The sequence below is a fragment of the Oncorhynchus gorbuscha genome, linkage group LG04 (genome assembly GCF_021184085.1).
Source record: "Oncorhynchus gorbuscha isolate QuinsamMale2020 ecotype Even-year linkage group LG04, OgorEven_v1.0, whole genome shotgun sequence".
Taxonomy (NCBI): Eukaryota; Metazoa; Chordata; class Actinopteri; order Salmoniformes; family Salmonidae; genus Oncorhynchus; species Oncorhynchus gorbuscha.
In genome coordinates this window covers 23,232,874-23,258,705 of record NC_060176.1, presented here as the reverse complement: position 1 = coordinate 23,258,705, position 25,832 = coordinate 23,232,874, and the positions used below count along the sequence as shown (strand labels likewise).

At 46.7% G+C, this 25,832-nt stretch overlaps 1 protein-coding gene across 1 annotated transcript in view; it reads left to right on the top strand.

Moving 5' to 3' along the window:
- Positions 1-25,832, top strand: part of LOC124033857 (A disintegrin and metalloproteinase with thrombospondin motifs 18-like) — a 50,046-nt gene that overhangs the window by 10,529 nt on the left and 13,685 nt on the right. Inside the window, exons 4-16 of the mRNA XM_046346228.1 lie at positions 6,301-6,568; positions 7,095-7,294; positions 7,500-7,583; positions 7,691-7,841; positions 8,697-8,802; positions 10,210-10,347; positions 10,483-10,636; positions 11,588-11,683; positions 12,305-12,453; positions 19,936-20,108; positions 21,631-21,761; positions 21,891-22,014; positions 22,772-23,016. Coding sequence (XP_046202184.1) covers positions 6,301-6,568; positions 7,095-7,294; positions 7,500-7,583; positions 7,691-7,841; positions 8,697-8,802; positions 10,210-10,347; positions 10,483-10,636; positions 11,588-11,683; positions 12,305-12,453; positions 19,936-20,108; positions 21,631-21,761; positions 21,891-22,014; positions 22,772-23,016 — 2,019 coding nt within the window. The remainder of the gene's footprint in view (positions 1-6,300; positions 6,569-7,094; positions 7,295-7,499; positions 7,584-7,690; positions 7,842-8,696; positions 8,803-10,209; positions 10,348-10,482; positions 10,637-11,587; positions 11,684-12,304; positions 12,454-19,935; positions 20,109-21,630; positions 21,762-21,890; positions 22,015-22,771; positions 23,017-25,832) is intronic.

Genomic DNA, 25,832 nt, shown 5'->3' with positions numbered 1-25,832 from the left:
CTTTCCTCAAATGTTCTTCCCAAATTTGTAAAGATCCCTGTTAGTGAGCATTTATCCTTTGCCAAGATAATCCATCCACCTGACAGGTGTGGCATATCAAGAAGCTGATTATTAAGCAGTATGATCATTACACAAGTGCACCTGTGCTGGGGACAATGAAAGGACACTCTAAAATGTGCAGTTTTGTCACAATGCCACAGATGTCTCAAGTTTTGAGGGAGTGTGCATTTCGCATGCTGACTGCAGGAATGTCCACCAGAGCTGTTGCCAGATCATTTAATGTTTAATAATCCGCCTCCAATGGCATTTTAGAGAATTTGTCAGTACGTCCAACCGGCTTCACAACCGCAGACCACATGTATGAGGTTGTGTGGACTAGCGGTATGATGATGTCAACATTGTGAACAGAGTGCCCCATGGTGGGGGTGGGGTAATGGTAATGGTAGGCATAAGCTACGGACAACGAACACAATTGTATTTTATTGATGCCAATTTGAATGTACAGAGATGCCGTGACGAGATCTTGAGGCCCATTGTCATCCCATTCATCTGCCACCATCACCTCATAATTCAGCATGGTAATGCACAGCCCCATGTTGCAAGGATCTGTACACGATTCCTGGAAGCTGAAAATGTCCCAGTTCTTCCATGGCCTGTATACTCACCAGACATGTCACCCATTGAGCATGTTTGGGATGCTCTGGACACCATGTTCCAGTTCATGCCAATATCCAGCAACTTTGCACAGCTATTGAATAGGATTAGGACAACACCCCACAGGCCACAATCAACAGCCTGATCAACTCTATGTGAAAGAGATGTGTCGCGTTGCATGAGGCAAATGGTGGTCACACCAGATACTGACTGATTTTCTGAACCACTCCTCTACCTTTTATTTTAAGGTATCTGTCACCAACAGATGTACTGTATATCTGTATTCCCAGTCATATGAAATCCGAAGATTAGGGCCTAATACATTTATTTCAATTGACTGATTTCCTTATATGAACTATAACTTTTGAGTATAAAGGAAACTGTCTGCCTGTGGTGATGTTTGAAATAATATTTTACACTTCCATATAATGTAATTGTAATGTTGTTTGTCTGCTGTTTGAAGAGAGTCAGACCGAAATGCAGCGTGTAGGTTACTCATGACTTTTAATGAAGAAAATGCTGTACATGAAATAACTGAGAATACAAAACAACAAACGAGTGAAACTAATTACAGCCTATCTGGTGACTAACACAGAGACAGGTACAAACACCCACGAAATACAACGCGCACTCAGGCTGCCTAAATACGGTTCCCAATCCGAGACAACGAGAATCAGCTGACTCCAATTAGGAATCGCCTCAGGCAGCCAAGCCTAACTAGACACACCCCTAATAATACACACTCCCAATTAATACAAACCCCAATACGAAATACAACATATAAACCCATGTCACACCCTGGCCTACCCAAACATATAACAAAAACACAAGATACAATGACCAAGGCGTGACAGAACCCCCCCCTAAGGTGCGGACTCCGGGACGCACCTCAAGAGCATAGGGAGGGTCCGGGTGGGCGTCTGTCCATGGTGGCGGTTCTGGCTCGGGACGTGGACCCCACTCCATAAATGTCCTAGTTCCCCCCCCTTCGCGTCCTAGGATAATCCACCTTCTCCGCCGACCATGGCATAATAGTCCTCACCCTGATCCCCACATAACTGAGTGGCAGCTCGGGACCGAGGGGCAGCTCGGGACAGAGGGGCAGCTCGGGACAGAGGGGCAGCTCGGGATAGAGGGGCAGCTCGGGACAGAGGGGCAGCTCGGGACAGAGGGGCAGCTCGGGACAGAGGAGCAGCTCGGGACAGAGGAGCAGCTCGGGACAGAGGGGCATCTCGGGACAGAGGGGCAGCTCGGGACAGAGGGGCAGCTCGGGACAGAGGGGCATCTCGAGACAGAGGGGCAGCCCGGGACCGAAGCAGCCCAGTACTGAGGGGAAGCCCGGTACTGAGAGGGAGCCCAGTACAGAGAGGAAGCCTAGTACTGAAAGGAAGCTCAGTACTGAGAGGAAGCTCAGGCAGGTAGTAGGCTCCGGTAAATCCTGGCTGGCTAGTGGACCTGGATGATTCAGGTTGTCTGGCCGATCTAGAAGATCTTGGCAGACTGGCACTTCTGGCGGATCCTGGCAGACAGGCACTTCTGGCGGATCCTGGCAGACTGGTGACGCTGGGCCGACTGGCGGCGCTGGGCAGACAGGAGACTCCGGCAGCGCAGGTGAGGAGAAAGGCTCTGGCTGAGCTGAACAGGCGGGAGACTCCAACAGTGCAGGAGAGGAGAAAAGCTCTGGCTGCGCTGAACAGGCGAGGCGCACTGGACGCGCTGGGCCGACTGGTAGCACTGGTGGCGCTGGACAGACAGGAGACTCCGGTAGCGCAAGAGAGGAGAAAGGCTCTGGCTGCGCTAAACAGGCGGGAGACTCCGATAGCGCAGGAGAAGAGAACTGCTCTGGTTGCGCTAAACAAGCGGGAGACTCCGGCAGCGCAGGAGGGGAGAAAAGCACTGGCTGCGCTGAACAGGCGAGGCGCACTGGAGGCCTGGTGCGTGGTGCTGGAACTGGTGGTACTGGCGCGAGGCACGCACAGGAAGCCTGGTGCGGGGAGCTGCTACCGGAGGACTGGTGTGTAGAGGTGGCTCTGGATAGACCGGACCGTGCAGGCGCACTGGAGCTCTTGAGCACCGAGCCTGCCCAAGCTTACCTGGCTCGATGCCCACTCTAGCCCGGCCAGTAGGAAGGGCTGGTATGTGTCGCAGCTGGCTCTGCACCCGCACTGGAAACACCGTGCGCTCCATAGCATAACACGGTGCCTGCCCGGTCTCTCTAGCCCAACGGTGAGCACAGGGAGTATGCGCAGGTTTCCTACCTGGCATAACTATTCTCCCTTTCCGGTTTCCAACCGCGTCGCCGTGCTGCCTCCTCATACATGCGCCTCTCCGCTTTAGCTGCCTCTATTTCCTCCTTGGGACGGCGATATTCTCCCGGCTGCTCCCAGGGTCCTTGACCGTCTAATTCCTCCTCCCATGTCCAAATCTCCAAATGATGCAGTCTCTCCCATTGCAACTGCTCTTCACGATTAACAGGGAGAGTAGGCTCAGGTCTATTCTCTGACTCAGCCACTCTCTCTCTGCTCTTTCCCCCTTTACCTTGGGTTTTCGCTCTGTATAGCAATGCTTTCCTTCTCGATTCCATACGTGTATAGCCCTCTTCGCATTGCTGTAGGGAATCCCAGGCGGGCTCCTGCACTCGCTCTGGGTCGGCCGCCCACCTGTCGATTTCTTCCCACGTCGTATAATCCCTGCTTCTGCCGTCCATAGCGTCCTCCTTTAGCTCCTGCCAGTTCACACGCTGCTCGGTCTGTGAATGGTGGGTGATTCTGTAATGAACTTTGTCTGTTCTTTGAAGAGAGTCAGACCGAAATGCAGCGTGTAGGTTACTCATGACTTTTAATGAAGAAAATGCTGTACATGAAATAACTGAGAATACAAAACAACAAACGAGTGAAACTAATTACAGCCTATCTGGTGACTAACACAGAGACAGGTACAATCACCCACGAAATACAACGCGCACTCAGGCTGCCTAAATACGGTTCCCAATCCGAGACAACGAGAATCAGCTGACTCCAATTAGGAATCGCCTCAGGCAGCCAAGCCTAACTAGACACACCCCTAATAATACACACTCCCAATTAATACAAACCCCAATACGAAATACAACATATAAACCCATGTCACACCCTGGCCTACCCAAACATATAACAAAAACACAAGATACAATAACCAAGGCGTGACAGTAATGGTATAAATAAGGATTCTACAGTTGTATTATATGTATTATAAATGTTTTATTCATTGGAAAGTGCTCTGTATCAATATGTCAAACTTTCAAAGATGAATCATATTGCAATGGATTGCCAAATGTAAGACTTGGTGCTGAGGCAGTTGAACACGGCCCATAGACAGAAAGCTGACTAGTGAGGTAGTGAAATGCATTTTCAGAGGTGTTACAGTAGCTTGTTGCCTTATGTTCTGTGATTGCCTAATTTATGAAATTATATTTTTACTTTTGACTTGAACATCAACCCCTCTCTCCACCTCCCTATTGTTCCATGTAATCATCAAACCACACACACACACACACACACACACACACACACACACACACACACACACACACACACACACACACACACACACACACACACACACACACACACACACACACACACACACACACACACACACACACACACACACACACACACACACACACACACAGGGGGTGTTGAAGAAAAGCCTAGCTATCTGCCTCGGCAGATGACAAAGAGCTAATATTGGATCTTTTCAATCAGTGGTTGGCTTGCTGATAGGGTTCCATAGAGAGGCTATCTCATACATCGTAGCCCTCCTCTAACATGTGAAGGGAAAGTGAATAGCGCTGTGTTTCAGCTCTTTTCGCTAATCAAATTGATTCAGTCCCCTCCAGTGCTAGCTCCGATAACAGGACCACGCTGAAGTTGAAGATTAATGGCCTCCCGCCTGACTGTGTTTTTACAGGCAGTCTCCAAGAGGTTGTCTCAACACTTTATTCCTTTCTTTGGAGTGTATTGGAATCCTTTACATGAAAAGCTTGTTAGTTAAAGAGCAGTTTTTGGCAGAGGTCTGTTCAAAGGGACTTTTTTTCACTTTGAGTTTTTGAGTTGTTGTTTCTGTTGACCTGCAAGCATTTGAAACACAACTAGTTTGCAACCTTTTACCAGTTACACTCTGACTGCACTATCATATATAAAGCTCTTGCGTCATGCTACTTTATATATTTTTTCACTGACTGCTGTATCCATGGCGACTGCCAGTACTTAGGTTTTGTACGCAGCAGTTTTTCTTTACGGATGTGTTTGAGAAGTAAACTACACTGTAACTGAAGACTGTAATTTATACAGTAATGTGGGGTATTATCAACAGTAGAATGGTACTGTTCCTAGAATACTAGGGCCTGGACGATACAAGTATCACAATACCGGTTATTATTGTGACAAAGAAACAAAACACAAAGCATATTTATCTTTAGGAAAACAGCGCTAATGTTGGAAACAAACATCATTATGTTGTCATTCAGAGTCACATGTATTTATTTTCCAAGCTTATAGCCCACAATATTTTTTTACTTAAAGCAGGTTTTTAAAGGACCAAAAAGTTTGGTCTACTTCATGTTTTCACTTTTGGGTACCATACGCCAAAAACATTTTGGGCGCATAGAATTGTTGTTTATGGCTCATTAACATATTTTGAGGCGTGCCTTGTTTAGAGGCTATATTTGTTTCACCCATGAGTGAGAATGCTGTACAAACTGAACTCCTATGTGGTTATAGTGTGCCATTAATTTTAAAGATTGGAATGGCAGCAAGTCTTGAACCTTAAACGGTTGTGGTGTTGTGGTTTGCCATGTCCTTTTGGTCTGTTTTGCCCTGTAGCTGCCAGTTTGAAAGACTTTGTTAAGGCCTCTAGAAGTGCAAGTGATCTAAAACACCAAATATGCATAAATATGTTGTGATGTGTAAATACTTTACCTCACCACCAACCTGCTTTTACCAATTCCTTGTAAATACAGTAAAATACGGTAAAATAAAACTCCTCAATGAATTAAATGTATCCATTCATTCATTCTGACTAATGCAGCATTGACTTTTGTACAGTATAATACAGTCAATTCTACAGTATTGTACTGTGTGTAATTACACAGTACTTTCTTTGATACCGTATTTATATTACAGTAGGTGTACTGTGATATGAAATACATAATTGTACTTGCCACTGAGCTGCCTGTAAGTTACTGTCAAATTCACAGCAACCCCTTTACAGTGCAAGAGTTGGTTCTAGATTGTCTCAGAACCCACTAACCTTCTGGGTAAGGAATCCTATGTTGAGGAACAGCTGTCCCAGACTACCTCTTGTAGCCTGTGTTATCATCCTGACAGACAGTAAGTCACATTCCTATGGGAGCCTGACCTATGGAGACACCACCTTGTCCCAGGGTTTCTTGTGTCTGTGTCTGGTTTGACATGACTCCTCTCTATTTTTATGTCCCTTCAGGCCTTATCTAAGAACTGCTGACAGACCTCTTACTTACGCCATTCCTTAACACATGACAATCTACATGACTTATTACTCATCCGGCTCTCGTCTTCATCCACCATGAGGAATGTTTAATGTTGATGAATAAATCTAAGGCCCAGGGGTATCTGTGCTCTTCAGTCAGGTCTGATCCGGATGTCTGATGATGAGTACTTCATCGCCCCCTTGCCCCAGCACCTAGCTGCAGAGCACAACTACACCTCCCCGAGTGGACACCACCCACACGTGGTCTACAAACGCTCGGCTGAACACAAAGTCCACGGTGGCCAGAGGTCTGTCCACAGCTCCCAACCTGACAACCCATATCTACAGCACCATCACCAGCATCACCACGACTACCAGCACGGGAAGCTGCAGAGACAACACTTCTGTGGACGCCGCAAGCAATGTATGTAAGGGAACTTCCTTATTATTATGACTGCCTTTGATCCGCTCACATGAGAAAAACACAGTACAGTCACGTGGGACTGTGTGTACAGGACAGTGGTAGTAAAGATGGTAGAGAGACATGCTTTGTAGTTTCATCACAGGAACAGAACGATAACAGTACAATGACAAATAACAAAAATGAAGGTCAACATGTTCAAATGTTCCACTACTGATGGTTTATGATGTAATGTGTATAATGTATTTTGAAAGAAATATAGTGCTCAGATTGCACAGGGGTATAAAGTAGCTGGCCTTCATTGAAATTAAAACTCAGAAGCAGCATGAGGAGTGAATGACTTTGAATATTTCCTGCTCTTTCAACGCTCTGCCGGCCCCTTGCTCTTATCAGGGAAATGTCCAGGAAAAAGGAGGAGCTGTCATTTGAGCTCCTTTCCAAAGCATTTCTCCCCCTGTCTCCTCTTTCTCTCTCTCCATATCTCTATCCCTCCCTACCTGCCCTCTATCTGTCTACCATATCTCTGCAGACACTCCCAAGCCCCCTGCTGAGGATCGTCTCGTCATGCCTGATGAGTTTGAGCTCCCAGGTAGGGGGAAGCGATCACCCGTCACGTCTAACAAGGTGGGGACCCTGAATGTGGAAACGCTGGTGGTGGCAGACAGGAAGATGCTGGAGAAACACGGCAGAGAGAACGTCACCACCTACGTCCTCACTGTTATGAACATGGTGAGCAGGGGAGGGACACCAGTCAGTCAGTCATCAGTTATGTAACATATCCCAAAGTAGATTTTATCCTTAAGCAAAAACCCTGGCCTTGACAAGCAATGAATGTCATGATTTCTGTATTTACTTCACACAAAATGTTAAGCAACGATTCATTTTAACCAACATTTTAAGCTACAACTGGCAATCTGGGTTGGTTTTGTTTCAGGTTTCCAGCCTTTTCAAAGACGGCACCATCGGAACTGATATCAACATTGTGGTGGTCAGCCTGCTTCTTCTAGAGCAAGATCCAGTGAGTCACATTGATCTGAGTGCCTGACAAAAAAATCACCAGTCTCCCCAACGTCATGAATTCTCCAGTCTCCCCTTCTGATCTCTTCCGCTCTGTCTCTTCCCCAGCTTGGCCTGTCCATCAACCACCACGCTGACCAGTCTCTCAACAGTTTCTGCCAGTGGCAGTCGGGCCTGATCGGTAAGCGCCACGACCATGCCGTGCTCCTCACCGGCCTGGACATCTGCTCTTGGAAGAACGAGCCCTGTGACACCCTGGGTAAGGGGGGGTGGGTGGAGGGGTTGGTAGGGGTGGGGGCGGGGGCGGGGGTGAAGTAGGTCAGCCAGGGCTCCTGAGGGGACTGTTGGAGATTAGATCCCTTAGTAATGGTGCTGCTGGGGGATTAGACAGCACCAGAGATCATGGGGTCACTTCCAGGGTGGGCGGGATCCTGCATGCTCTGCCTGGACTCCCTCCGGCAGGGGATTTCTCCTGCACTAAATACACCCTTGTAAAAACTCACTCACACACACATACACACAAGTATGTCCATGCATACATGCACGCACGCACACACATGCACCCACCCACACACACACATCTTACACCCATCCCGTTCTATTCTTCTCTTCAATAGTGTGAACGATTGGCAGCATTGTCAGATCAGTTAAAACTGAAGCATCAGCCAACTATAATTAATTCATCTCAACGGCCCTAAACCACAAGTATGTACTTTGGGACGTACAGTGTGAGGAGCAAGCGGGGCTTTGATTTAAATATGCTCTTTGTAACACAGCCCACAGCTTTCTTGCTACAATCCATAGCGTTCATGCTCTCCGTGGACCATTTAAACTGTAAAGACTGCCTTTATTGCCATGTAACAGCAGTCTTTGCTCCCTCTAATAGCGGGATTTGCATTTTTTAGGTTGGCAATAGTAATGCTTGTATTGAAAATAAGTTTGTCGTGTAACACTGCCTGCGGCCTTCCTTTTCCCAGAACAGTTATGTTGTCTGATGGTTTTTGTAGATCGACATAGTAGCTTTGTTTGAATACATATTTGAGCCTGATATCTCCCTCGCAATACTATTTGACATTTCCTCCTCTCCTTCTTCTTGCTCTGCTTATCTCTGCAGGTTTTGCTCCTATAAGTGGAATGTGTAGTAAATACCGGAGCTGTACGATTAATGAAGACACAGGACTGGGCTTAGCTTTCACCATCGCTCATGAATCAGGCCACAAGTAAGTCCACCAATGCCCTCGCAATTAGCACTAGCCATTAGCTTTACCTTCACATGCAGCAGAATAGACCCCCATGCATTTTTAGGAGAACAGGAGAACACCTAGTGCAGAGGTGATGAACGTGTTACTATACAGCAGGGCATTCGTGGGACATTAGTCCTAACAAATGCATGCAGGCTTAGTTTTTATAGAAAGTCGTGCTTAGTTGTAAAAGGGACTGCTTCAATCTACAGTGCTACATCAAAGATGCAAAGAATACGGACTGAAACAATCGCATTACGCAAAACACTTCATCTTCTCCACGACATGGTGCTTGCCTACGGAGCTGTGAGGGGAACGGCACCTCAGTACCTCCAGGCTCTGATCAGGCCCTACACCCAAATAAGGGCACTGCGTTCATCCACCTCTGGCCTGCTCGCCTCCCTACCACTGAGGAAGTACAGCTCCCGCTCAGCCCAGTCAAAACTGTTCGCTGCTCTGGCCCCCCAATGGTGGAACAAACTCCCTCACGACGCCAGGACAGCGGAGTCAATCACCACCTTCCGGAGACACCTGAAACCCCACCTCTTTAAGGAATACCTAGGATAGGATAAGTAATCCCTCTCTCCCCCCCCCCCCCTTTAAGATTTAGATGCACTATTGTAAAGTGACTGTTCCACTCGATGTCATAAGGTGAATGCACCAATTTGTAAGTCGCTCTGGATAAGAGCATCTGCTAAATGACTTAAATGTAATGTAAATGTACAATGTGTGAAACCATATGAAGTGCCACAGGCGATGGGTATGCTCTGTATGTGTTTACACGTTTCCATCGAGATAAGAGGCAGTTTATATTTGACATTTGAGATTGAATTATTATGGTGAAGCCCTTTGTCTGCTTGGCACTCTCTCAACACAAACGGGAAAGAACCTGTTCCTTCGATACGCCGAGCCGGTAACATGTCAGAATTCCTGTAATTTTCATAATCACATTTGGTCAAATTAATAGGAATCATTCCCAGAATTTGCACATTGTACAGATGAAAACCACTTCCAGGCCAAATACCATTAATCACTGACAAATTGAGGGCATGTCATTTCTAAATAGATGACGTCGTCTTTTACAGACTAGTGAACCTCAGCTATGTACTGTTCCGTAGGAGGGTAGACCTTAATGCTGTATCAACACATGCCTGGCTATAACACATCTGTTTCTAAAACAAGCGTGAGGCAATGTGTGACCCATCGCACTCCATGGAGCTTAACGAGTTTGATAAAAAAAAACTCTCTCTCTCTCTCTCTCTCTCTCTCTCTCTCTCTCTCTCTCTCTCTCTCTCTCTCTCTCTCTCTCTCTCTCTCTCTCTCTCTCTCTCTCTCTCTCTCTCTCTCTCTCTCTCTCTCTCTCTCAATGATCTGTCTCTCTGGCAGTTTTGGGATGATCCATGATGGAGAGGGGAATCCTTGTCGGAAAGCTGAAGGAAACATCATGTCTCCAACCCTGGCAGGAAATAACGGGGTCTTCTCCTGGTCTGCCTGCAGTCGCCAATACCTCAGCCGCTTCCTTGGGTAAGCCTTATATATTGACAACTGATATGGCTGCCATGCATGTAATGATGTGTGGTTCTCTCCTGCACCTGTTTGTGTTTAGGAGTCTATCATTCTAGGTCCCTGTCTGATTGTTTTCTTGGTTTTATTCCACAGAACAGCTCAAGCATCATGTCTGGTGGATGAGCCCAGGCAGATTGGGCAGTATAAATACCCAGAGCAGCTCCCAGGTCAGCTCTATGATGCTGACACACAGTGCAAGTGGCAGTTTGGCTCCAAGGCTAAACTCTGCAACCTGGACTTTGTCAAGGTAGCTGACACTGATAAGGCACATTCTTACTGGGTTGCATGAAACTGTCTGACAAGTGTGCTACTGGGAAAACTAGGCAGGGTTTAAAACCAGTATTATTTAATTTGCATGATCTTTCTGGGACAAACCATTCTATGTCTAAAACAGTCATATTTAATCTCCCATTACAGTATTCAAAACGGGTCCAACAGACTTGAACACAACCCTAAGGGAATGGGCCTCCTTAAGCTTCCACTATAATACATTCAACAAGACATGCATTGACATGCAAATCCAGCATGAATAAGGAACGGGTCAAGAAAAGGAGGTTGTGTGTGGGAAATCAACATCCACGCCAGTCCATCTGTAGGATTAGTGCTCATGGTATAGCCTGCTCCATTGTGTATCCCCCCATACAACCTTTTGTGTTCTCCTGAACCCCAGCCCTAAGTTTGAACCCGTCTCCTGAACCTCGACGTAGGTGACTCTACATCTTAATTAACAAGGATTTGGGATGTTTGCCTCCCCGTGTTTCTTCCCCCTGTTGGGATTCTGCGGCCGTTTCGCACGGTGCAGAGGAGAGCTAATTAGCCGCGTGCTCTGCTCTTACGGCTGGCCGTGGCACACTAGCTCAGTCAGTCTGCTGCAGAGTTAGATTAGAACGGGGGGGACCAGCTCTCTCACAACCCCGGTCTCGCTAGCTGTCTGCCAGATGCAATCGGGCGGCACGCCAGCGTGGCACAGGTCCACTGCCTGGCTCCCAATGCCTCATCTCTCCATACATACTGCATTGTGGGAAGAAATAAAAGATACATGAATAGCGTGTTTCAGGGAATACAATGATTGGTTTTGACAGGTTTTTTGGAAATGGGGGATTATTGCGTGTAACCATGGCAGTGGGATGTTGGTGGTGTTCTGATGAGAGGAGGCAGATGCTGGACTCACTGTTTGGTGTTTCCGGTCACTCGGCAGGACATCTGTAAGTCACTGTGGTGCCACAGGACAGGTCACCGGTGTGAGACCAAGTTCATGCCCGCTGCCGAGGGCACCAGCTGTGGGACTGACATGGTAAGTGTACCATCTGTTTCCATGGCAATGTTGCCCATCGTGAACGGGATGGGAGGAGACAGGGATTTCCCTCTAACATTATCATTCAGCGTAACACACTTTCAAACACACACAGACGTAAAAACACACAGGGACGCGTACACAAATGCCCAAGGACAAAAGACAGGTTCACTCACAAATCCACATATGCACACACCTGCAGGAGCGTTTTGTACATTGTTAAATGTCCCATAAGGACACAAGGCTCCTATTCTTTTTCCACAGTGAAAGATGATATTGGGAGAGGAAGAAAGGTGGTGATGTGTGTGAGTGTGTGGTTTGGCTCAGACAGGCCTAGGTCTCCAGGTGTGGTGCTGGGCATTCACCCAAACCAGGAACCTCAGCACTGGGGCAAGCCAAAGATCCTACCACCGATACTAACTCAACTTTTTCCTCTCCACCCCGCCCCCATCTCTCTCTCTCTCTCTCTCTCTCTCTCTCTCTCTCTCTCTCTCTCTCTCTCTCTCTCTCTCTCTCTCTCTCTCTCTCTCTCTCTCTCTCTCTCTCTCTCTCTCTCTCTCTCTCTCTCTCTCTCTCTCTCTCTCTCTCTCTCTCTCTCTCTCTCTCTCTCTCTCTCAACAGTGGTGTCGGCGAGGCCAGTGTGTGAAGTATGGTGACCACGGTCCGAGAGCTGTTAACGGTCAGTGGTCAGGATGGTTGGAGTGGTCGGACTGTTCCAGGACCTGTGGGGGAGGGGTGATGTACAGGGAGCGATCCTGCACCAGCCCCAGGTACAGTACTCTTAGTCATACTAGGGGGTCAGGTGTATTATTTTTAACAAAAATATCTACATATATTTTAGGATGTTGTGTATCCCTGTAAATAATCCGAAATCATGTAAATATTACAGTTTTGAAAACAAAGCTTATCCTAAAAAAGTGGTATCTTGGCCAAACTTACCCCAGGGACGGGGTAAGTTGAGCCAAGGGACAGGGTAAGTTAAGCTGTCTACAAATCATCATAGGTCAGGCCCTGTTGTTACCTCATATCCCAACGATAATGCCTTGCATTACGCCTGTAATGAAAATACTTACATTTGCTCAACTTGATTTTGGCTCAAGCATTAGCTCAACTTACCCCAAGGCAAACATTTTGACTATATTAGCCCACAAAGCCACAAGGATTAGGACCTCATATTCACACTTATAGAGACCCCAACTGGTGTATAGAACAATCTTAAAATGTACTACTTGAAGCGTCTAACACACCAAATTAATTTGACTTGGTAAGAATCCGTTATTTGGACCTAACTTGTTTACCACTTTTTCCATGACTCCATGAAATTATGACCTCTTCCTAAAATATTTGGTCAAATTATTAAAGTTGTGTATGGTGGCTCAACTTACCCCTTTGTCTCAACTTAGCCCACTCTCCCCTACCATAACAAGCCTAGATTTGCACTGGGTGAACTCAAGAACCCCTGGTAATACCCCAGAGAGGATTGTTACTGGGATAGTTACTCCTCCCTCTTTTGAGGCACTTTACCTTGTCTAGCAGAGCTAACGCTCCATACAAGACGGCCGATGGATAGATGAGCTTGAGGCATGATTAGCCACGTTTTACCTCAACTGTTGCTTGTCTTCGCTAAGTCCCAACCAGCACCACCATAGAACACATGAAGAGTTCCACATACAGTGTGTCTGCTCTGTGCAAACAGAACAGGGTTGGATTTGGACAGGTAAACATGGCCTTCCTCCCAGTCAGCTCCCCCTGACTTACTAACTGAGCACCTGAGAGCGTGGCCTGCCTGGCTGCCTGCCTGGCTGCCTGCCTGGCTGCCTGCCCTGCCTGCCTGGCTGCCTGCCTGGCTGACTGCCTGGCTGCCTGCCTGGCTGCCTGCCAGGCTGCCTGCCTGGCTGCCTGCCTGGCTGCCTGCCTGGCTGCCTGCCTGCCAGTTGGCTGTCAGCCCATTAAACTATTATCCGTCAGTCTACAAACAGACAGCAGGCCAGATTAAAGGGTTGTCTCTCATGCCAGTTTAACCTGCTCAGCCCACAGTGCTACTCAATGCTCTGCCTCAAGCTACTCGTTCAATCTTCTGACTTCCCGAGGAAACACAAACCTCTTCTTCTTCAAGCAGTCACAGCCGAGGCAGACACTGAACACACACAAGTAAATATAGAGACATAGCACACAAATGCCCCAACACTAGATTCAATTATCAGGTCCAGATGAGTTTGTCAGATCTTCTGTGCACTTGGGGGCTCCCGAGTGGTGCAGTGGTCTAAGGCCCTGGTTCGATTCCAGGCTGTATCACAACCAGCTTGTTGTTGTAAATAAGAATTTGATCTTAACTGACTTGCCTAGTTAAATAAAGGTAAAATAATTATCTCTTTCCTAGATTGTTCTCGGAATACATCTGATTGATGTCAGGCTACGTGTGCTTGTTGCCTGGTACGCCCACTAGTAGTCAGATTGATGTGAAAGCTCAAGAAGATTCTGCATTCATTTGAGATTACGACTCCCTCTGAGGGCATGTTTGGCTTGGAGTGCTTGGCTGCTTCAGAAAAGGACAAGGAGCTGAAAGAAGGAGCGACACTATTGATGGACAGGTGGCTTAGATTTCTAAGCATCTGGCTTGTTCTCAGGTTTGTGTCTTGCAGGATGGGATGTGATCATGCCTATTGGATAACACCCAGCCACTCAACCACTTTGATTTGCGTCAATGATATTGAAGACCTCAACTCAAACCTTTCCAGTGTGTTGAGGACGCTGATTTCTTTGTTCCATAATATCGATGAATATGGTGATCTGTTAGCCACACCAATTAGACTATGATCGAGAAATGTCATTTCATAAGACTATGATTTAGAAATGTAATGGCAGATTACATGATTACATGATTTCCAGGACAGTTTAGTGTGTGTGTGTGTGTGTGTTTGTGTGGGTGTGTGTGTGTGTCTGATGGTGTAAGCCCAGGTGTTTCCTCCCAGCAGTTGCAGCAGGTTGGTGGAGGACCTCTCCTCTCAGCAGAGTAACCTTCCCAGGCCCAGGTGTTCCTATGCTGTCACTGTGTGTAAACTATGTGGCGTGGGAAGTCCACCTTACCTTCCCCACTTACGTATGTCTTTTTTCGTTAATGGCGTAACATCTCAATGGCTTTTACTGGTACCTCAAATCAATACATGCAGACAAAAGCAAAAGAAATACAAAATCCCACAAGTGGGAACCTTCAATTGGATTGTATGTAGTGGCTCAGCACAGAGTTGGCAACTCCTTCTCCCTCTCTCTCCCTCAACAGTCTGTCCAGTCAACGAGCCATATATGTGTTGGAGGACTGACATTGGTGAGGTGCTGTCCTTTCTGCTGTACCTGATTGTTCACTTAATCCATCTTGGACCAGCCTGGGGAACCAGACGCAGACAGACCCTCATACGATGCACATTATACAGTCAGTGATTAGCAGACAGACCATACATGGAGCTATAGAAGTATAATCCACTTTATAATCCACTTTAAGAGTAATGTTGATTAAAAAAATATAGATAATTTAAGAGGTCTTTTTATTATTTGAAGCAACCACTAAATCCTGGTTGATGTTGCGAATTGGGAATCATGGCGAATCCTGACCTAGTATTGTTAGTTTACCTACAGATCCAACATGATCTCAGTTTGATCACCCTGTTGCAGGATAACTTTTCTGCAGTGCAGGAAATGTACAACTTGTAGAGTATTTGATGTTTAAAAAGGCTTCTGAAGTTTATAATTTCCACTTTAACATGTTCCCTTATGAAAAATGCATCAAACCCCATACACAAATGCCCATGAATTATAATCCACATAATAGTTGACATTTCCTGTTGCTGCAGGATTATTTTCCTGCTGTAGCAAACTGTATCAAATTAAGATCCTAGGCACAGCGGTCTAAGACACTGCATCTTAGTGCAAGAGGTGTCACTACAGTCCCTGGTTCAAATCCAGGCTGCATCCCATCCGGGTGTGATTGGGAGCCCCATAGGGCGGTGCACAATATGACCAGCATCGTTAGGGTTTGGCCGGGGTAGGCCGTCATTGTAAATAAGAATGAGTTTATAACCGACTTGTTTAGTTAAATAGAAAAATCAAATATAAATGATACTTTACTTCTCTGCTGACTACTTTCTGTGTTTCTGACAGTTTGCTGTCGATTACAGTATTAGAATCATATATACAGTAACTCCATTCTGAGCACAGTTTCTTCCCTTTCACCATTGGACTGTTGGATCTGTTTGTCCCCTTGAATCACATTTTAGCTCTGATCCGTGAGGACAGGAGACTATATTTGAAGCAATCTGTCCGATTATTTTGGCAGCCCAATCTTGGTATAATCTCTGGTTCTGGAGATGAGATAGATTGCCCTCTTAATCTTGGCTATCAGGCTGTAACATCCCCATGTAGTTTACATCTTAGGAGAATATGTTCTCTCCTCAAAAACCACAGAACATATTATATAATGTATCATGCAATTCTATTCAGTAAATATTATATCTTTGTTTGCAGACCTTTTAAAACAGTCTCAAAAGTTTCAAATCATCTGGAAGAGACTGTCGATAGGTAGCTAACGCACGTCTTTGCAGGTGTTGTAAACTTCTATATTTTTCATCAGTCTCATTTGAATTTCGTAGTGAGGAAAGCCCCCTCTGAACACAGCAATCACCTGGCAGATTAAACGAATGAACAGTCTTGATAAATATGGCAACATAGGTTGGTGTTTGGTAGTAAAAACCCTTTATAATGTTGCATGGGACCGGTGATGATCAGATTGCCTGTTTCACGACAGCATCTGACAGGCTCTTAAAGATGCTTTACAAAGGTCAAAACACAGCAGTTATTGGCAGTGTGTATCAGGTACCAAGGTAAGACCCAAGTGAAGACTGTGTGAAGTAACAATGTTTATTGTAAAAACAGGGGCAGGCAAACGACAGGTCACGGCAGGCAGGGGTCGATAATCCAGAGCAGTGGCCAAGGTACAGGACGGCAGGCAGGCTCAGGTCAGGCGGAGTGGTCAGCTGGGCAGGTACAGGTCAGGACAGGGCCAAAAACCAGGAGGACGAGAAAAATAGAAACTGGAAAAAGCAGGATCTGAGACACAAACCGCTGGTAGACTTGAAGAAACAAGACAAACTCGCAACAGACAGACATACAACACAGGTATAAATACACAGGGGATAATGGGGAAGATGGGCGACACCTGGAGGGGGGGGATGGAGACAATCACAAAGCCAGGTGAAACAGATCAGGGCGTGACAGTGTGTGCAGCCTGTGACGCTATCAGGTTGCAGACCCCTGGGTTAATCGCAGCCTGGCATAGGGGAGGTTCAGTAGGCCCTGAGGGGAGAGGTCAGTAGGGCTCACTGGGGGCTCCGCACCACACAGAGGGGAGTGTGATCCAGCAGGCCTTTGATTCTGGTGGGAGTACTAGTGCGGAGTGACTGGGGAGGAAGCAGGGCAGCAAAGGTCCAGTGGTGGTTAGGGGTGGTCAGGACCCTGAGAGAGATGACCCTGTGTAGTGGTGGTTAGGGGTGGTCAGGAGCCTGAGAGAGATGACCCTGTGTAGTGGTGGTTAGGGGTGGTCAGGAGCCTGAGAGAGATGACCCTGTGTAGTGGTGGTTAGGGGTGGTCAGGAGCCTGAGAGAGATGACCCTGTGTAGTGGTGGTTAGGGGTGGTCAGGATGCCTCAGGAGAGAGATGACCCTGTGTGAGTGGTGGTTAGGGGTGGTCAGGAGCCTGAGAGAGATGACCCTGGTGGTAGTGGTGGTTAGTGGTGGGGGTGGTCAGGAGCCTGAGAGAGATGACCCTGTGTAGTGGTGGTGGCCGTGTGAGGGACAGGGGGGAGGGGGAAGGGAGAGAGCAGGTGACGACTAGCCAGACAGGATGACCTCTAGGCCACTGAAATTTGGACTCATAGCTGTCGCCGTGAGATTTAATGTCCCTCTGGGATGCTGGAGGTACAGCATCTGTTGAGAGAGAGAAGAAAATAAAAAGAAGTTCAACTTGGCTGGTACCCCCCCCGTATGCATGTGAGTGAGTAGTCAGCTATCCAAAAAGTTTTGGGTGATTTTATTTGGCCACCCCAATTTTTCTGGAATTTAAATATATAAAACAATTGAATTGTTGGACATGAAAGACTATAAAAACAGCAGCAAATCAGCTCCAGGTGATTTACATGTTTGAAATCTGCTCCAAAGTATTAACACACATAATAGAGAGATGTATTTGATCGTATAAAATTGTAAGCAAGGTTTGAAATGATGTTTTAGTCAAATATTATATCTGTTTGGGCTTCTTGCGGTCAATTTGCCGTCTAGAAATGATTTGTAATTATGTTCCGGCCCCCTGACCATCCGCTCAATATTTTTGTTTGCCAGCGGCTGAATGTAGTTAATGATCCTTTACCTCATCTCTCTGAATGAAACAAGTAGCACCCGAACCCCTGTTAGAACCCGACAACGTCTGGTTGTCTGCAGACCTCATAAGCAGTCTAACATATGGGCCTATATGTCTCCGTTCCTAAGCCCTAATAGGATCAGACTGGGAGCTCAGGCCCAGATCTCTGCACACAAAATGAGTGGTGTTCTGCAAACAGGACGTTTACACAGACACCTTTAATAGAGCCTGTCATTCTGGGCCTTCCTAGCAGCTCTGGGACGCACCAGAAAGAGGTTTGCCATCCAGGTTTTATGTATGACAATCCACTGTTATCAGCCCGCGCATTTATCGGTGTATCGAGTGTTGACAGTAAAATAAATGATGGAATGTGTGCCGCTTTGTTGCTGAACATAATACACATATCATATTTTTGCCGTGTGTGGTTGGATAGGAATTAGTGGTTTGAGGTTTTATGCTTTACCACAAATAGTGCTTTTTTAAAGTTGTGTTTTGCTTTGCTGTTTAGTGTCTGAGCTGAGGTTGTTGTTGTGTTAGCTTACATATTTGATCTTGGCAATGAAATCCAATAATATTTCCCAGAGCTTGTCTAGGTGACTATGAAAAGTGTTGTGTTTATTTGTTTCTATTTCGGTTGACATTTTGAACCCAGACTGTCTACTAATGCACACACATCTACCCTTTTGAAATGAAGACTTATTACTCAGTCACTTGAATGAATCATGGAAGACTTACCTTCTCATTTAACAACACACTGATCCCCATGTGGGAACACGCAAGCACACACACACACACACACACACACACACACACACACACACACACACACACACACACACACACACACACACACACACACACACACACACACACACACACACACACACACACACACACACACACACACACACACACACACACACACACACACACACACACACACACACACACACACACACACACACAAACACCGACATCCACACATTCACTTAGCTGTAAGTGAATGCTGGCTCTGCTCCAGCAGGAAGAGCCTAACGGAGATTCATTTGCTCTGAGGTTAGGCAGTGGAAGCCTGCCCAAGAAGTGCACCGCTCCACTTTAAAACAGCCTATCAGGCTCACAACAGGGAAACGGTGTGAGTAGGTTCCACGGGAGGTTGGTGGCAGCGTAGTTGGGGAGGACGGGCTCGTGGTAAATGGCTGGAGGGGAACGAGTCGAATGGTATCAAATACATCAAACATGTGGGTTTCCATGTGTCTGGTGACATTCACTTTGTTCCAGCCATTATTAATGAGCCGTCCTCCCCTCAACAGCCTCCACTGGTAGGTTGTTCCTAAGAACAGAAGGCCTTTTCTATTAATGTGGCAGACTGGAGGTACTTGAGGCTTCTGTCTTCACAGGAGTGGTTGGGAACCTGGATGAAAACCCATTAACCTGAGGAGCAGTGTTGTTTCGAGGCTGTCATTGTATACTTGGTCTTAAATGTGATTGATTTTAATTCTGCTTTGAAACTGTCAAAACAGGGCCCTGGAAATGTTGCCTTGAGTCCCCTTCTCATGCCACCGGACTATTTACATTTACATTTACATTTAAGTCATTTAGCAGACGCTCTTATCCAGAGCGACTTACAAATTGACCCCCCCCCCCCCCCCCCATTGGTTTTGTACACTGCTGCTACTCGCTGTTTATTATCTATCCATAGTCACATCACCATTACCTGCATGCACAAATGACCTCAACAGGTTAGTTGAGGTCATTTGTGTTGAACACGAGGAGAAGAGAATGCCTGCCCTAACCTATGCCACATCTGTGTTGGGTCTACGTGTGTTAATTGTCTGTTGTTTTAGGCCACAACACAACGGGAAGTTTTGCCAGGGCTCCAGTCGTCTCAACCAGCTGTGTAACACAAAGCCGTGCCAGCCCAGCGGAGTGGACTTCCGTGCTCAGCAGTGTGCTGAGTACAACAGCAAACCCTTCAGGGGATGGTACTACAAATGGAAGCCCTACACCAAGGTGCAAGGTATGGCAACTATTTGTTCAATTCCCCCTGTAATTAGGAACAGAGTAAATGTTGAATGAGCAAATAGAGTCCATCTAGAATGCACCTCATTCAGCCAGATTTTTATAGATTCACTGTTTGTTAATACAGTACAGGCTTGTTAAAAAAAGTGCATTTAATTAGCATTGCAGATTGATCAGAGCGTTATGTCCTGTTTCAACTCTCAAATTAGGATGACTTTTTGAATCTTTTGTGACAAACCTGGTGTACTAATTTGAATGTTGAAGCCAAAAATGTGCCTCATGTCAATGTGTCAGTCTACTCTACATATGTATCAGTCTACTCAAGCCTGGGAGGCCTGTGGATAACCGGTCAGTCTAATCTACATGGGAAACATGTAGCCACCTGCTCTCTCAGGGAGAAGGAATATATTATAAAGGAAGCCCTTAAGGCAGGTTTTACCTGTGTCTACAGCATACATACTGTATGAGTGAGAGAGAAGGGAGGGAGAGAGAGAGAGAGTTTGGCTGTCACCCCATTTACCTTAGTGAGACGCTGATTCATGAAGATGCAAGCAGCAGATCCCGAAAAGCCTCTTGGGGACTGAGTTGAAGGGTCGCCTCGGTGATTGTAGAGTGGTTCCACACCGCTCGCCCTCCTCCCTCTCTCTCCCCCTGTGGAGGGACACTCCCTAAGGCCCAGCCCCCGGGGCAGCCTGTAGTGTCTGACCGTGGCACCATTTCAGAGGACAAGCCGAGGTATCAGGAGGTAAGGGCAGTCTAACTGGGCTCTAAGCACCAAATCCAATAGACTTTGTGAAATCAAGGGACTTGGCCTACGGAAGTGAATCACTAACATTAAATGTCAAATAGAAATGCTTCTGGAATGCATTCAGTGGTTCACATCCTCTGTAATGGAAGAGATTGACATTAAGACAAAACGGAAGGAATCTGAATAGTCTCAAAACGGAAGCTGGTCAGATAATGATGCCCCTGTGTCACTAGGCTGTTTCCATGCTGCTGGTAACACCCCTGTCATTAGACTATGACTGTGTGTTGCACAGAGAACCCGGAACCCATGTCTGGAACTCCGTGTGAGATCTGTGGAGAAGCTGCCCTCCCTGCATTCCTGTTTTATGGGCCCATTCGTAACAGCCTTTCAGGTCTGACGTATGTGAATTGTGCCAGAGGTCTGCTACTCCTTCAGTCCCCAGAGGGTCCGTACATTGCACTGCAGTGGACATGCATCGTTAACACAATAGAAGCCTGAATACACTATTCACCATTACTCCCATCGATTGGCTCCTAGCTTGCCCTCATCAATTGGCGAGTACGGTTCCTTCATTACCATAGGCCTTTCCCAAGCCCCACATTGTAACATGGAGTGTACCAGGGACAGAGAGAGGCCATACGGAGGTTTGTGCTCTTTATGTAGTCCTGGAGACTCACACCGGGGAAGGAGGAATTGGTTAATGCACAGGTGCAGAGGAACCTCCATGATCTTGTTTATAACACCTGTTAAATCTTCTCTATGTCCTCTGCAGCTGAGGATATCTGCAAGCTGTACTGCATCGCCGAGGACTTTGACTTCTTCTTTGCCATGGCCAGCAAAGTCAAGGACGGGACATCCTGCTCAGACCACAGAGGGGACTTGTGCATCGAAGGAGTCTGTGAGGTAAAGTGCAGATTTGAGGAGCATGGTGTACAGCAACTCATTAACTACATCTAAGTCTACTGAATGTGATGTAGGACCCAGGATGCCTTCTGTGTTGTCCAAGTTCCTTCTGTTTCTTCCATCTTGTAGCCGGTGGGTTGTGACCAGGTGCTGGGCTCTAAGGCAACTCTGGATGCCTGTGGAGTTTGTAGAGGGGACAACTCCACCTGCAAGTTCTTCAAAGGCCAGTACGTCCTCCAGCACAGAGCTAACGGTACGTCAAGCGGGAAGACTGGCGGGTCAATTTGATGCAGTGGGAGAGAGTGGGAGCTCTGTTGTCGGACATTTCTGGCACAGTGTCATTGGGGCAGAGTTATCTGAACATCACAGGATGAATTCTCTAGCAGATGCCACTGTGTGGGAGACGGTCCCTTCCTCCAGACCTCATACTATACTCTCACAACTGGCTAAGAGCAACCTTTCCAGATCACCGTCTGTGTGTATGTATGTGTGTCTGTGTGTGGCCCTTTAAGGGTCCAATAGACAAAGCTCTGTGACTGAACCGAAAAGTGACCGCTTGGCAGACCTAGATGTTGGGTCATGGAGCACAGGCTGGGGTTGCTTCTAATATAGTGGAAAGTTATTTATGTGGCCGCTTGCATGCGTCGTTACACCAGGGCAGCCGTATACTGCAGAGAGTTATAATGGTTTATGCTGTCTCAGTGAATTAAGCTTACTGTCTCACCTCTTTACTGAAAACACAGCACCATATGATCATGTTATATAAAACACTGTGTAATACAATGTACAGAGGTAAGATTAAAACCAGGGAAAGTTGTTAGTTGAAAGGTGTTTTCTGTACTGGTAATCTACTTTTGGGTTTGGTCTTGATGATAATTCATCCCAGTGAAATACTTGAATATACCCAGGACAGTGTAATGAGTGTTGCCATGTTGTACGAAATAGGAATCTCTAACAAATCAATTTCCTGACTCTCCGAAGGTAAATGAGCTCTTTCTCTCCCTGTTCAGAATACTACGCCATGGTGACCATCCCACCTGGAGCGCGGAGCATCCTTGTTCAGGAGATGGAGATCTCCACCAGCTACCTGGCTGTGCGCACCCTGAAGAGGAAGTACTATCTGACAGGGGACTGGACAGTGGACTGGCCTGGAAAGTTCCAGTTCGGTGGGACGGTGTTTGACTATCAGCGCTCTTTCAACCACCCAGAGAGCCTGTACGCGGCTGGACCCACTAATGAGACCCTGGTCTTTGAAGTAAGCTGCCCCTCCGTCCCCGTCTACCCTGACATCCGTTACCGAATTAGCGGTGACAGGGCCTTGGCACAGGGCTCGGATGCTCACCCAGATGAAAACAAGGCCGGGCTGTAGTGCAGGGTGGGCGGGAAAAAAGAGAAAACTCAACGAGTGGTTCAGGATGAATTGTGTCCTGATTCTGATGTTGTCGGGGCTTTCGTCTCTATACTCAAGAGGTCTGGGGTTCAAACAGATCGCCATGTGCTTTGAACTTCCAGGTTCGTGCACTTCATGCAAAAGAAGAAAACAAATCTGAAACCAGGTCAGCGGCTTTAACTTCAATAGAGTGGCAGGGAGAGGTGTCAAGCATCTCAAAGCAGTGGCCGAGAGAGAGAGAGAGAGAGAGAGAGAGAGAGAGAGAGAGAGAGAGAGAGAGAGAGAGAGAGAGAGAGAGAGAGAGAGAGAGAGAACGACAGAGCGAGAGAGAGGAAGCCAGAGAAGGGAGAAAAAGTGGCCAATTAGGCTAAACGGGCCGCCGTGCTTCCATATTCACCATTAAGGTCAAAGTGGACACCTCACCTTATGTGTCACAGGCTCTAGTATGTGATCCTATGATTTAGTGTTTTCCTTTTAAAAATGTAAGGATGTAGACATAGCAGCTGGTTGGACACTGCACAGTTCACACACCCGTAGGACATTCTTTTGTATTACCTGTCAGAGCAGAGGCCTAAGCTCTGAGGTAAAAGCAAGCCTTTACTTGTCGTCACTCACTGCTGCAACTGATGGTCGAAAAGAATAGAAATGAAGCTCCTGACAGTCGAATGAAAATAAGTGTTATTGATTGTCCTTGGAGAATAAGTGACTCTCAAGGTTGCTCATGCTTTAGTTTGTATATTTAAGAGTTAGGGTGTTGAGAGGCAGAGGATATATTCCCCAGATAGATATGTAAACGGTGGAAAGCTTTTTCACATGCCCTTTGAACTCTTAAAAACAGAGGGGGAAAACCAGGTGAGTTTGGAAAGTTTGGTCTGTTATCTATCCACCAAAGGCAAGGTGAAAGTAATGTAAAAGCTAGTTTGGACAAAGCCCTCGGCCTCGGGCTGCCCGTGAACTGAGAGCTGAAGTTTAAATGGCGCCTATAAATATATGAGAAATGCCATAGTAAAATCCCTGGAATGCCTTTCAGTCATTTTTGTCATTTTGCAGAAAGAGTGGATTTGACCATGTTGTTTCTAAATGTTTTTCTACATGTTTTTGTTAGCTTTACATCACCACACAAAGTTCAAATGGCCTGATTTGATGGACTTTAAAGTGCTTAGTGCTCCATTCTCAGTGTGGTAACAGCATGCTGCTCGCTGCACTGACGTGGTTTCTCCCATGTAGCCTGAGAGTCATGTGTCCACTAGTGCGGTTAGCAGTAGCAGGGTTAGCAGTAGCAGGGTTAGCAGTAGCAGGTTGCTGATCTGCAGATGAGAGGACATTCATCTCTCTTAAGTATGTTCCGTAATTACAAAAAAGAAGAGAGGGACCCAGTTTAAAAGATTAAAAGAATTCTGCAATTGAACTGTATAGATCTGAAGAGCTTGGGTCAGGGCAGAGAGAGAGAGAGAGAGAGAGAGAGAGAGAGAGAGAGAGAGAGAGAGAGAGAGAGAGAGAGAGAGAGAGAGAGAGAGAGAGAGAGAGAGAGAGAGAGAGAGAGAGAGAGAGAGAGAGAGAGAGAGAGAGAGAGAGAGAGAGAGAGAGAGAGAGTGAGAGAGAGAGAGAGAGAGAGAGAGAGAGAGAGAGAGAGAGAGAGAGAGAGAGAGAGAGAGAGAGAGAGAGAGAGAGTGTGAGAGTGTGAGAGTGTGAGAGAGAGAGAGAGAGAGAGAGAGAGAGAGAGAGAGAGAGAGAGAGAGAGAGAGAGAGAGAGAGAGAGAGAGACTTAAATGCGTTCCAAATGATAAAGGTAGCAGAAAGGGAAAGAAACTGGGTTCCACTGAGCCTGGCAGATCTGTTATGGGGTCACGTCAGTCGAGAGCAGAGGATTGTGGACAGGATTGTGGGCAGCAGGCAGGCAGCAGGTGATGCTGGGGAGTTGTAGCCATGTCTGCCACTCTGTAATTCATCATCATTTCCCCCTTAGCCTAATGAGCGCTACAGTGAAATTAATCATATACCCTGGTAGAAAATATGAATTATTATTTTCATAGGCATTAATCTACCCTAGTCATGTGAGAATGGCAAAATGAGATGTTGTTAGATTGTTGGGTTTTTGTCTGTTTGAAACCACTGCGGCATATCAGAGAGAAGTCATGCACAGTGAATTAGGTTGAGGCTTGGATGGCGGTGGAGGTGGGGGGAGGGCATTTAGGGCTGTGGACTATCCCAGGCAGGCAGGGTTAGGGAGAGCTGTCTCGTGTTGTGTCTGATGTCAGGGCTCCAAATGGACAGGGGAGCCCCTGGGGCTGCGTTCTGGAACTTGTGTTTGCTGTGCAGTGCCAGCAGTAAATTTGGACCGGTCCTGGAAAGGCTAGTGTGAAAGGGTCCAATGGCACAGGTCCAGGGCAATATATTTAGCCTGGAAGCTCTGGGGGTTAGCTTAAAGCTTTATTAAGTTCATAGCTAAGTCAACATTTTCCACCTCACTTTCTCTTTCCACTAAACCCTCTCTGCAACGACTCCTCTGATAACGCTTTAAATCCAATCCGCTTCTCACCATACCTACTGCCGAGGTTCTTGGTTTCTGTTACCTGTTGTGGACTCACTGGAGAGTGCCTCTGGAGCCCGTATAGAGCAGTCTCATGTTCGTATGTCCTGCTTCACTGAGCTTTGGAGAGCGCATGTTTCAACATCCATCC